Raw genomic sequence first — 13,084 nt, 5'->3', positions numbered from 1 at the left:
CTGGAGACGAATCTGGGTCTTCTTAAGTATGCAGGAAAGCAAAGCCAATCAAAGACAATCACCAACACAGTCCTGTCTGCTGACCTCCCTCATTAATATACCTCAGCTGGTGAGTCTGGCTGTGGCCAGAAGTACAACCTCGGAGAGCAGTCTACAGATTCTTTGAAAAATATTGACTTAGTCATAGATGCATACAGGAGGTTGACATTGGCTCTTGGCCTTGAATTTAAAAGCCACAATAACAAACCACCAGCTTGTGAATTATGGCTGTTGTTGATCTGTAATTCTGACTGCCCTCCAAAGCTGGTCTTTTTCTTTCTTTTTTCAACTTTTCTCTCAAAATGCTTTGTGCAGCATACATATGAACAGAGTCTCATAAAAGACAGGTATTCACATTCCCAGTGTAAGCATGGCTCCCAGCAAAAACTCAAATGGAAAAACAATTTTCAGCTTTTTAATTAAAGAATCACTCGATAAAATCAAAGCCTGCATTGGCACAATGTAACTTCTGGTTTCAGGTCAATGACAAAAAAAAACCTGCATTCATAAATCAAGTGATTCAAACAATGTGCAAACAATGTTTAGGGTTTGAGCACAAGGTGCGTAGAACTCTATTGAAACTGAAGGAATTAGGGCTTTTTCAAGAGCGTCTCAAAATATTTTAAGACCTTATTGCCACTTCAAGCTGTAATCAGCAACCCATATTTAACTTAGAAAACAGGTTTAGTTTGCAAATAAATCTATAGAGCACAACCATACAAAGGAACTCATAAGCTGGAAAGGAAAAAAAACTTTTAATACTTTAAAACCTCTTCCATAAGATGTTGTGAAATTTTTTGGTGTATTTTGGTGAAAGCTCAGCAAGCTAGCAGCCAGAGAGTAGGAAAAAAAAGTTTGCAAAATCATAAAGGTATGTCTTTCCTAGGCTGTTCCGTGGTCAAAAATTATTTTCCTGCCAATTTATACTTCTGTATTCGTTTTAGACAAATAAGAACGTTCCTGGTTGTTTACATAAAGACAGAGCGGCTATAGAGGCACATGTGTGTTCTTTGTTCCATATACTATCTTCGGATCTGGTCCATCATTGGTGTTTCTAAGGGGAATGTGGGTGCCACTCCACCAGTCCTCTGACTGTGATTGAAGACTCAACGAGTCACTCCACAGGTGATGATAATGATGATGATGACGTGTTCATGCCAGCTTCATCTACCACTTCTGGCCCGTTTACTGCTATTCCTGTAGCCAAGCACCGTACATCTGCTCCAGCATCTCTCCCTCAGTTTTGTTAATATATATTTATATATTTATATTTATATTATATACAAGAGCAGCACTTGGAGCTCTAACCCTAGGCAGTAACACTCCAGTCCCTTGCACTACAGTAAGGAACCTAGGAGTCCTGTTTGACCAGGATTTATCACTGGATGAACACATTAAGCATATATGTAGAACAGCCTTCTTATACCTTTGCAACATCAAGACAATTAGAAATATTATATCAAGACAAGACTCTGAGAAACTTATCCACGCCTTTATAACCTCTAGGCTGGATTACTGTAACTCCTTACTGTCTGGATGTCCTAGTAAGTCCCTGAGAAGCCTTCAACTGGTCCAGAACGCAGCAGCACAGATACTGACTCGAACCAGACGACGTGATCATATAACTCCTGTCCTGGCTTCTCTTCACTGGCTCCCAGTGAAAAGTAGAATCGAAAATACTTCTACTTACATACAAGGCCCTGAACAATCAGGCACCTTCTTACATTTGTGACTTAATCACTTTATATCAGCCGAATAGACCGCTGCGCTCCTTGAACTCAGGTCTACTGGTTATTCCTAAAATAACTAGAAGTAGAATCGGTGGTAGAACATTTATCTACCAGGCTCCTCTCCTGTGGAACCAACTTCCGCTTTCAGTCAGACAGTCTGACTCGGTCTCTGCCTTTAAGGTGAGACTGAAAACCTACCTTTTTAACATAGACTATAGTCGAAGCTAGATCAGGTATGTCCTGATTAGAATAGTCTATCTTATGCTGCCATAGGCTTAGACTGCTGGAGGAATTTCCCATCATGCACTTAGAATGAGCACACAGACTTTGCACGAGCCGCACTTTCTCTACCCCGTCCTCGATTTTTCATCCCTCACCATTTACCCGATGTACCCCCATGAGATGTAGCACATAAATCTACATATAGCTCATCTCTAACTGATTTTAATCTCTTACAGTTCTGCTGACACCAGTGAACGACATGAGGTCAGGACAGGAAAGAAGACTCCATCATCCTCAAGTCTCTGACCACAACAGTCTTCACTACAGACTGTGACAAACCCAGTGATCCAGATGATCCTGGCATTTAAAGACTTTTTTTTTTTTTTTTTCACTTTTTATTCTTGTCATTGTGTATTGTATGTTTTGGGTAACATCTACTGCACGTCTGTCCGTCCAGGGAGTGTATCCCTCACCTGTGGTTCTCCCTAAGGTTTCTACCCTTTTTCCCTTTTACAAGGGTTTTTTTTTCCCTGGTAGTTTTTCCTTACCCTGGTCGAAGGTCTAAGGACAGAGGATGTTACCAACCCTGTGAAGTCCCGTGAGACAAACTATGTTTTGTAAACTGTGGGCTATATAAATAAAGATTGATTGATTGATATATTCCAGTTGGATTCAACTTTCATTTATTTATATGGTAAATATATAGAGTTCTGAGTGATTTTCAAAATTAGTCAAAATAAGCTGAATATGGATGGATCCAAAACCATAGTGATATATCAGTGAAATATAATCAGTTTTCCAGTCTGGTACCTGAGAAAGGTCAAATGGCACATATGGTGCCAAAATGTGCCCAAATATTCTGCCTAAACATACAGTACCTGTGTTAAAACATCTGTAAAACTGCTCTTGTTCACAGTTTGACCTATCAGTGACAGAGATTGTGTCACTGGAGCGCTCCTGGTGGCCACACCAAGGTGATATCCCAGAGTGAATATTTTTGCGCCAGGGAATTCTGGCAGCACTGCAGAATTTCTGTTTTCTATTTTGTTACACATTTATCTTTATCAAGTAACAGCAGTGTCTTCCTGCATGAGGAAGTTAGCCATTTTGATTATTTGGCTACCAGGCTCCTCTCTAGGGATCGACCAATTATCGGTCTGGCCGATAATATCGGTCGATATTCTGCATTTTTTAAGATAATCGGCATCGGCCGTTTTTTTCACCAATAACCGATATAATTAATTAATGTATTTTAAAACGCGCTCCTTTGGCTCTGATGCAGCGTCTCTGCCTGAAGTCACCACTCTCTTGGTTGTGTAACAATGTCCCGCCCACAACCCTCACTCCACACTGAAGCCTCTACATGCAGCGCCACAGACTCGGAGGAGAAGCGGAGGACTGTAAGGCAGTGAGAGTCCAAGTTTCAAAGCCCTCTAGGATAAACTTTTAAGAAATATAAAATAAAAATATGACATAAGTAGGCTGTAGTAAGTATAATGGAGGAAAACCTGCGCTTTGGCTCTGGAGATTAAACTACTTCAACACGTGTACCGCTACATTATAATTGCCGCGACCGCTTTAGAGCTGGGGCCAGATGCACAATAATAATATGAGACCCTTACGGTTATCATTACTTTGTGGGAATAATTCATCTCCTAATGTGTCTCACCCCGTGGGGCGGCATCCGGTTTATCAATAAACAACACCCGAGGAGATTATAGCCTATAAGTTTAACACCACATGCACACGTGTCCTTGTTTGTTTTCAATCGCCTCTCCCTCAGCGCTCATGCTCTCACTCCACTATGATCACACAGAATAGATGCTAAATATTCGTCTTTTTGCCGGTCCATCGTAAAGTCCAGGGACATGATGGGCCATTTCAATGAGTCAGGCAGACAGAACAGGTCGAGTTTTTTTTTTCAATCAATAAATTTACCGTCACGTCTTCAACTCACGTGTGTAAAGTAGACTTTATTGTTTTAATTTCCAATTGCCAAGTGCCTTATTCTTATTTATGTAATATGATATACAATTCTAAGCACAAGAGTGTACATTTAATGTTCTGAGATTCCAAATATGACTTAATTTCTCTAAATATATAAATAAATATAATAATAAATAAGGAACTATAAGTGAAAAACTCTGGTAAGCACTGAAAGTTGTGTCTTTATTTACTCATTAGGCTGTTTTATGTAAAATCTTCAATAAATAACTATTAAATCTATAAAATGAATGACTGAAGGCCGTCGTCTGTGTGGTAATGACTGGGTTTTTCAAAAGGACAACATTGCAGTTCACAATGCCCGTCTGACAAAGGACTTATTCACAGTTTCAGACAGTGGATGCCTTCCGTGAAGCCATCTTCACCACTTGAGCAACATTCCCATTAGCCTCCTGGAAACACTGTGATCAAGCATGCCAAAACAGATGTTTGAGGTGATTAACAAGAACGGCGCAGCTACTCATTACTGAGTCCTTTTTTGAAAATGTTATTTCTATTTTCGGGGATTTTTGTTTTTTTAGATGTGGTCTTAAACTTTTGATCAGCTGATGAACAGTCTATATTGCAAACAACTCAATTTGTTTTCTTTTTGCATTTTGAAGCACTACTTAGAACCTTCTTAATATCCAACACTGCACAATGTAAATTCTTGGAGGAGTGTCATCTCAAATTATTGCTGGAAGCCACAAGAAATAACTGATTAATCAGAATAATGATAACGATGCACAGTAATACAGCTGAACTGAAAAAGTAACCAAAGTCATTTTTGGCAGTGACACAAGTATCTGTGAATGTGATGGATTGCGCATCTAAAATCTGAGCATTGTTTTTTTGGAAACCACAGGAAATTGGAGACAATGGAAGAAAAATACATGTTACATAAGTTTCCAAAACCATTGTTATTTAGAAATTCCCTCTTCTTACTCACCATGGCTGTGTCCCTCTCTCAGTGGGATCGGCCTCTCCGGGTGGTACTGAACATGCGTCTGTGTGTGTGTGGGGTAGTATTTGGGCTTTAGGACGTACTGCTGGCTCTGAACTGGGTGCATGGGCATGGGTCGGATCCTGGAGAGAAAGAAGCAAACACAATCAATTTTCATTGCTATGCAGATGACACCCAGCGATATGTATCTGTATGATGACCCAAACCCCTCAATTAAACTCCAAGATTGTCTTAAAGACATCCAGACATGGATGACCCAGAACTGTCTAATGCTTAACAAACTGAGGTCATAGTCCTAGGGCCAAAACACATAAGAGCACCATTTTCAAATCAAGCTATAAACCTAGGTAGTAACACCCCAGTCCCCTGCAGTACAATGAGGAACCTGGGGGTTCTATTTGACCAGGATTTATCACTAGACGAACACATTAATCAAACTTTAGCATCAAAACTAGATCAGATATGTCCTGATTAGAATAGTCTAACCTATGCTGCCATAGGCCAAGACTGCTGGGGGTAATTTTCCATCATACACTGAGAATGAGCACACAGACTTTTGCACGAGTCGCACTTTCTCTACCGTGCCATTTCTCAACCTTCACCATTTACCCGATGTCCCTCTATGACATGTCCATAAAACCCCTTGTAGCACATATCTAACTGATTTTTAATCTCTTACAGTTCTGCTGACACCAGTGAACGACATGAGGTCAGGACAGGAAAGAGGACTCCTTCATCCCCAAGTCTCTGACCACAACAGTCTTCACTACAGGCTGTGACAAACCCAGTGATCCAGATGATCCTTCCATTTAAAGATGTTTTCTGTCTATTCTTTGTAATTGTGTATTGAATGTTTGGGTAACATCTACTGCACGTCTGTCCGTTCAGGGAGTGGATCCCTCACCTGTGGTTCTCCCTAAGGTTTCTACCTATTTTTCCCTGTGATAAGGGTTTTTTTTCCTGGTAGTTTTTCCTTACCCTGGTCGAAGGTCTAAGGACAGAGGATGTTACCAACCCTGTGAAGTCTCGTGAGACAAACTGTGTTTTGTAAACTGTGGGCTATACAAATAAAGATTTGATTAATTAATTGATTGATTGACTTACTGCTGTTGGATGTGTTGCTGGATGTAATGTGGTCGCACATGCTGAGGGTACGGCTTGACAGTGACTTTCATCTGAGGAGCCATGTTGCTGGCCGGTGAGGGGGCAGAAGCATAGCCACTGGGAGGCACTTGCTGTGGTATGGGCCGCTGGGGCACCACATTGTATCCATTATTATTGTGAGCAGTGGTGGGTTCATTCCCCGGCGTTGCAGGAAAGGGCTGCGTGGATGCCGTCTTCTGTTCACATGCCTTCCCTTTAGAGCCAGGCTTACAGACACAGAGCTGAGGCCTGAGGCACATTCCTCCATTCTGGCACTGAGGGGTGCAGTTGGCTATAACACCAAACCCAGACAGAGGACAAATAGAAACAGAGGAGAGAGAGGGAGGGAGGGAGACACATTGGATAATGAGTGACAATGAGGTGATACACAAAAATAGTGATGCAATCATATGTACAAACATTCATTTTGAACACTCTCAGACAGTATCTAGTCTAAAATGAGGGGGCAGCCCATGGTCTCGTGGCAAGGGGACTTGTGTAACTGTAACTGTAGTGTACCCACTAACCATTACTTCCCTTGATTTGGTCAATTGGACACTCTAAATTGACCCCATCAAAGAGTGGGCCAGTGTTCTCCTAGTGCTGGTCCCAAGCCTCGATAAATGGAGGGTTAAGGGTAGTCTGTGTAAAATATCTGCCAAATCAAATATGGGGACATATGATCCACAACCCTAAGACAGGGAGAAGCCATAAGAAAAAAAAAATGAGAGCAAGAAAGCTGTCAATATCACAATCAACTGTTAAAATTATTGTTTTATACTTCATTTTATAAGATATGGATTTCAGACAACAGCTTTCAGGTTTTTCAAAGGTACTGACACAAAGTCAGGGCTGACACAGCTGGTGTACAGAGAACCAGGTTCAGACACAAATACAACCAGCTTTTAGCTACTAAATTTTCACCAAATTTAATCAACCCCAGCTGCTGGTATGTCTGGTGCTTTCTCTCACGATGAGAGCACATTGTCTGAGTTGAGACTTTAACGTTTATGATGTTTTGATAACTGCTCACCAAAGTTGATAGAGACACTCTGATTTTACATCACAGCACACAGGCGTTTGTTGATCCACTGCTACCTCAATCACGAAGTTCAAAAGTGTTATTTTGTAACTTCAGTGATAAAAACACTTCAGATTAACTCTTTCACTGCCATTGACGTCTACAGAATTGCGTTTTCTGCCAGAGGGGGGCGCCAGACACTCCGGCGGAGCTTGTACCTCAATATCAAACCTGTAAACTAAGTGTAATGTTGAAATTGACCACCATGTAGGTGGTAGCTCTGACTGCGCTTTTTGGATGAGCGATCAGTATCATGAGAAGAAGACCAGAGATGAGGACTGAGGAGGGAGACATTGTGAAAGAGAACAGCTCACACTCAAACAGAGCATGTGTGGTGGAAGTTGGGTGAAGAAGAGTGTCGCAAATGTGAGCTGTGACGAGGGAGATCATGGCGATCATGAAATGAGGGATTTACGGAGCCGCGTATATCCCATGCCACATTTGTCGCGTCACTTATATCCCCAATGGCCAGCTCAACTGACAAATCTTGTAAATGAGTTGTTGTTTTGCCATCAAAAGACCTTTTTGAGTGAGTATTTTCTAATGCTGATTACTAAAGAACGGAAAAAGGTAGTAACAAACTTTTTTCCAGAAGAGAGAAGATTCTTTCTTTTGGTAGTTTCACTGTTTGTTTTTAGTCATAGAACACAATATTCTGTGGGTCAAGAAAGATAGGTCAAAATGCTCTGAAAATGGCTGGAAGTGAAAGAGTTAATATCAGCGACACAAACTTACATAAAGAAGGCAGCAGTCGACCAGCAGTTAATTAAAATGATCAGCTCATCTGATGCATCTGTTATTCCCTTAATTACAGCGCTAAAGCGTCTTCTCAAAGAAAGAATGAGACCACGGAGTAAAAACAATAAAAAGTGCGCTCTTGAGAATCTGTCAACAACATATCTACTCGGATCCCCTGTATTTCATAGCGACTGTAATCGATCCTCGTCATAGAGATCATTATGTACGTGTCATATATGAATGTGGTGATGAAACTGCGCACAGAGAAATTATATATTCCATCCATACGAAGGGTCCGCTTACAGTGGCACACAATGCAGGAGAGAGAAGAGCAGAGTCAGCAGGGGCGGTGCGCAGAAAAAAAAAGGCCCGCACCAGATGAGGGGCACCCTCTATGATTGCAATGCCTTGACTTTAGTGATGTCAGAACACACAGTCCCAGCCATAACAACAAAATTATATTTTAAAAAATAATAAAATAAAATGAATTAAAAACAAAATTGGCACAATGATTAATTTAGGTTTTTCAGTTTTATTTAATTTCAAGTTACTTGCCCTTACTTCATGAGTCGCCATAATGGTCCTTCAAAAAGCCTCAAAATGCCCCATTTTTACCACAAATTTTCAAAAGCTCTGCATGCCCGGCAATTTTTTTTTGGAAGGGGGGGTCCAGAGGGCAAGGCGGGGACACCCTCTAAAAAAATCCTAGCTAAAAGCCTAGTAGACAGTGTATTGAAAAAAACTTCAATGTGCACTTACGTTTTGTGCAGCGCTGCGACCCCTGAGCTTGAATCCAGCCATGACAGCACTGTCCCCCACAGACATTCACCCTGTAGAGAGAAATCAAGCACAGGCTCATAAACATAGTGCTCTACTCCTCTATATCAAAGTTAAAAGCTGATTTGTACTCACAGATCCCGGCAGATCTACAGCCTACAACGTTCACTTTGCTCTGGCACTTTTTTTGACATTAGGACACGTTATTTCAATAAGTCACTCTTGATGACTAAGAGTTATCTCCTTTACTCGGATGCCAAAATCAACTGTTTCTTCAGCTCACTGGAGGAATGCCATATTGCAAATCTGTCACTGGTCTTCACTGATTTTTACAGGAGCCTGATTCTGAATATACTAGAGGTTAGATACAGGGTACATCAGGTTTCATTTGAGGTCTTCAGTACACAACTACGGTAGTTTACGCTGATGTCAGAGGGTTCAGAGGGTTCGAGGCAAGTCCAAAATGTTCTACCACAGTTATCTGATGTTTTGGCCTCCACAAATACTCACCGGTAAGGTTGTGCGATATATCGATATATCTTATATATCGATACATTTTTAAATGAGATATGGAACTAGACCATATTGCGTATATCGATATAGTTCAAATTTGCGATGTGATCCTTGCTCCAGACAAGCCGCTGACCGGAGCTCTCTGCACTGCTCCTCAGTGTGCTTATATAGACCAGTAACACTATGAGCCATTAGAATGAACATAAACATAATATTTGTCTTTTCAGGTGAACGTGCAGTGTGTAAATCAAGCTTCAAAGCACTGTGGAGCCAGCTCCTCCCACACATCAGGAGCTGCAGGCCGCGGACAGATCTCTGCTGGCAGTGCCAACAGAATAATGAGCAGCTGATAAGAAGTGCAAACCTCCCAGATGAGAGAAAGTCACAAGCCATCAATAAGCAACAGGATCATCTAGCCTAAAGACTTGTGTTGACTCTCAGTTGTCTTTTGGACCCTCCCCATCAGCAAGCAAGAAGATCAGGATGCACTATAGTTTTGATTTTGCACAGCAGGTACTGTTTTTATAGTGTTTCGTTTATTAGATTGACATGAATAAACAGCTTTCATTCGATCTAATCCTTTTCCCCCTGTCTTCTTCAGATGCACTTTCCCTCAAACCCTCTTCAGCTTGGGCCAATGTACTTCCTGACTCCACGGAAATGTGGCCTTTTTGGTGTCTCCTGTGAAGGGGCTGCAAAAACAGGTACATTTTCTGATTGATGAAGGCATGTCGTCAAGTAAAGGGAGCAATGAAGTCATCAGCTACATGCATCATTTCTTCAGCAACTTTGGAGTTGGAGAAACAGACGTGGATCTTCATTGTGACAACTGCAGTGGACAAAACAAAAACAACTTCATGCTCTGGTACGGTGCCTGGCAGGTTGGACACAAGCTTCACTCCACGCTATGCATCCACTTCCTGATTGTTGGCCACACCAAACTTGCCCCCGACTGTGGCTTTGGACTAATCAAGCAAGCATTCATGAGGACCAGAGTCAATACTATGGCAGACATCGCTCAGGTTAGTTCATTTTATTAGACTGCAATATGTAATATGCAGTCTAATGCAGTAAAATGTGATTTTTTTGGAAAAGTAAATAAATATTTTCATTGTGGTTCTTGCTGTCAGCAGGTAGTGGAACACAGCTCTCCTGAAAGTCGCCTCAATAATCCGCAGCTTGTTGGAACGGCAGATGGCAGAGTGATAGTAAAGACCATCGACTGGCAGACACACCAGAGTCCCTACTTTGTGTTCAATAAACACATGCTTCATTTAAATGTAGTTAAGTGTTGGTGTTTGTATTACTCAACATTTTGATGCCAATATTTTTACTTTACTGCAAATGAAAATTGGCTCCAAATATCGGTTATTGGCCTGCTTGACTACTAAAAATCGATATCGGTATCGGCCCTGGAAGAAAAATATTGGTCGATCTTTAACCTGCACATCCACAACTCAAGGAGCAGCCTGATACACTGAAGCTCATTCTCACTGACTACATGGTCGTAAGGGGGGGACACATGGGAAAATGGATTTTTGGCACTTCACAAAAGGCTCACATGATCAAATATTTGTCAGTTTCCCCAGGTGAGGTTTAAACACACCAACTTGACTTAAAGTTACATTTATAATAAATGTAATCTAAGATTATTCAGCGTCTGCAAGAACAGCACGGCCATTAATTAAATGTGAAATCACTCGCTCGTGATTTGTGATTTGATTAGTTTTGATTTTAGTAAAGACAACAACAGCTTCATATATATATATATATATATATATATTAAAACCTGTCATGTTTTAATCCATAACGTTTACACAGGGTCGCCGTTTCGCGGGCGTTACGTCACAACACACTATACAGTTATAGCTTGATGGATCATATTGATTTGATTAGCTTAGCAGTAGAACTGCTATAAAACCACTTACTGTCACCTATCACAGCAATGAGTTAAACCAGGTGACATCTTTTACTTTTCTAACTAGGAAAATAACAAATACAATAGCATTAAGTAGTCTAAACATAACTGTTGTGTGTAATAAATATCTTCTGATTTTGGATTTGTTATACGTATTAGCTACAGTGTAGTGATACAAGGATAACCAGAGCTTCTCACGTCTTCACTATTGCAGGCAAGAGTAGCTGGAGAGAGCAGTAGGGCTGTAATCAACCAAAGAAACTCTTGGTCGACTAAAGCCATGAAGTTTCGACCAAAAATCGACTAATCGACGGGGGGTACTTTGCGGCTGCGGCTCTTTTATTTTGAAAAGAGCCGCACCCACAAAGTACCTGTGCGGCTTTTAATTTGAAAAGTCTGCAGCCACGGCTGGAGTTCAACAGAGTCTGACGGCTCTGACAGCGTTTTGCATTACGTTCATCTGCGCAATACCATAGACCGTGATAACTGAAAAATAACTAGTGATATCAGCACAATAAGTGTTGAGGTATACAGAGCGAGACCGCTGGACGCTGCTGCTGCTGCAGTTATAAAACCAATCAACGATTATTAGATTATTAGACATTGAAATATGCTAATAATTCTGACATGTTCATACTCAAAACGGACGGAGAAACCTTAGCTTAGCGTTTTTAAATGATATGTGTCATGTTTGTAGTAGAGCTGTGAAAAGCAAACTGTAACAAAAACAAGGGGGGTGTTTCTCTAAAGACAGGCTGTTACCTGTGAAGCACGGGTGCTGTAAAACACCCCTATTAGCATGTGGTACTTTCCTCCTAATGAAATTCACCATAAAAAAAAAAAATTTAGTCGACCAATCACAATTTTGTTCGAGCCAGAGCGTGTCAACCAATTAGTCGACCGGTCGACTTTGACTTTACAGCCCTAGAGAGCAGAACACTGAAGCAAAAAAGACCACAGAAGGAGATGAGGAAATAAGAGAAGGAGAAGAGGATGTGAGGGATGAAGCGGAGGAGGAGGCTGCAGATTCAGAAAGTGAGACAGAGGCAGAGAGTGACAGGGAGGAAGAGGCTCCTCAGCCTTATAAATTTTTTATTATTTTTGATTATTGCACTTTTTTTATCATAGATTTTAATTTTGCTATTAATACTTTTACTTGTTAAGAGATGCACTGGGCTTGTCCCTATTGTTCATGATGAAACAGTAATTAGTTTTAAAGTATTTGTATCTTTGTTGTGTTAAATCCATTTACATTTGGGGATTCTTGCGTAAGGTACCGTCCCTCCCGTGCCACCCTGCCAAGACCTCTTGGCGCCCGCTTTGCCACCCCATGTAGAATTTTCTAGATCCGCCACTGGTTGTTTCTATGGCGCATGAAACGTTTTATTACATTTATGCTTCTCAAAAAAGAGTGACAACACACTGTAAATACACTCAAATAAAATATCTACCATTTACAATCTGTATTGCATACTTCAAATACAGTTATTACCTTTGATTTCACAATACCTGGTTTATTTCTTTGACTTTTTAATGTTAAATGAAGGATATTTACATGTGTTGGTCAAATTCTGCTGTAACAAAAAATCATTTGTGTTATTAAGTGGCTTTTTTTCAAATACAATTTTGTCAATTCCATTTTAATCAAATATATAATATTCACTGTATTTCACAATTATCCATCCATCTAAATTTGGGGTCGTGACTCAAAAAGGTTGCGAACCACTGGACCACATCCTTAAAGCCCAATTTAAACTCCTCCGTAAAGTGCTCTGCGTAGCCTGCGCAGAGCCTGTTGTAGAGTCTCTGTGTCGTCTCCGACTGCACAAAATATTTTTTAAGTGTCCGTCACTCCGTCAAGAGACAACGGAGACGGCAAGAGCTGCGATTGGTCCTCAGGACAGGCCGAGCTAAGCTGCTCTGTGCCGGCTCACAGTGAGTACAGAGCGTCCACAGAGGGCGGAGCTGATCACCGC

The 13,084-nt window shown here is 41.0% G+C and overlaps 1 protein-coding gene across 1 annotated transcript in view; it reads right to left on the bottom strand.

Annotated features, from left to right (window-relative positions):
• Positions 1-6,104, bottom strand: part of ltbp1 (latent transforming growth factor beta binding protein 1) — a 55,981-nt gene extending 49,877 nt beyond the window's left edge. The window contains exons 1-2 of the mRNA XM_083897344.1: positions 6,043-6,104; positions 4,924-5,060 (exon numbers count right to left, since the gene is read on the bottom strand). Coding sequence (XP_083753470.1) covers positions 4,924-5,050 — 127 coding nt within the window. The 5' untranslated portion in view covers positions 5,051-5,060; positions 6,043-6,104. The remainder of the gene's footprint in view (positions 1-4,923; positions 5,061-6,042) is intronic.
• Positions 6,105-13,084: the final 6,980 nt, after the last annotated feature.

The sequence above is a fragment of the Microchirus variegatus genome, assembly GCF_963457635.1.
Source record: "Microchirus variegatus genome assembly, chromosome: 11".
Classification (NCBI taxonomy): Eukaryota; Metazoa; Chordata; class Actinopteri; order Pleuronectiformes; family Soleidae; genus Microchirus; species Microchirus variegatus.
Note: the sequence above shows the minus strand (reverse complement) of the source record. Positions and strands in the feature narration are given on the sequence as shown.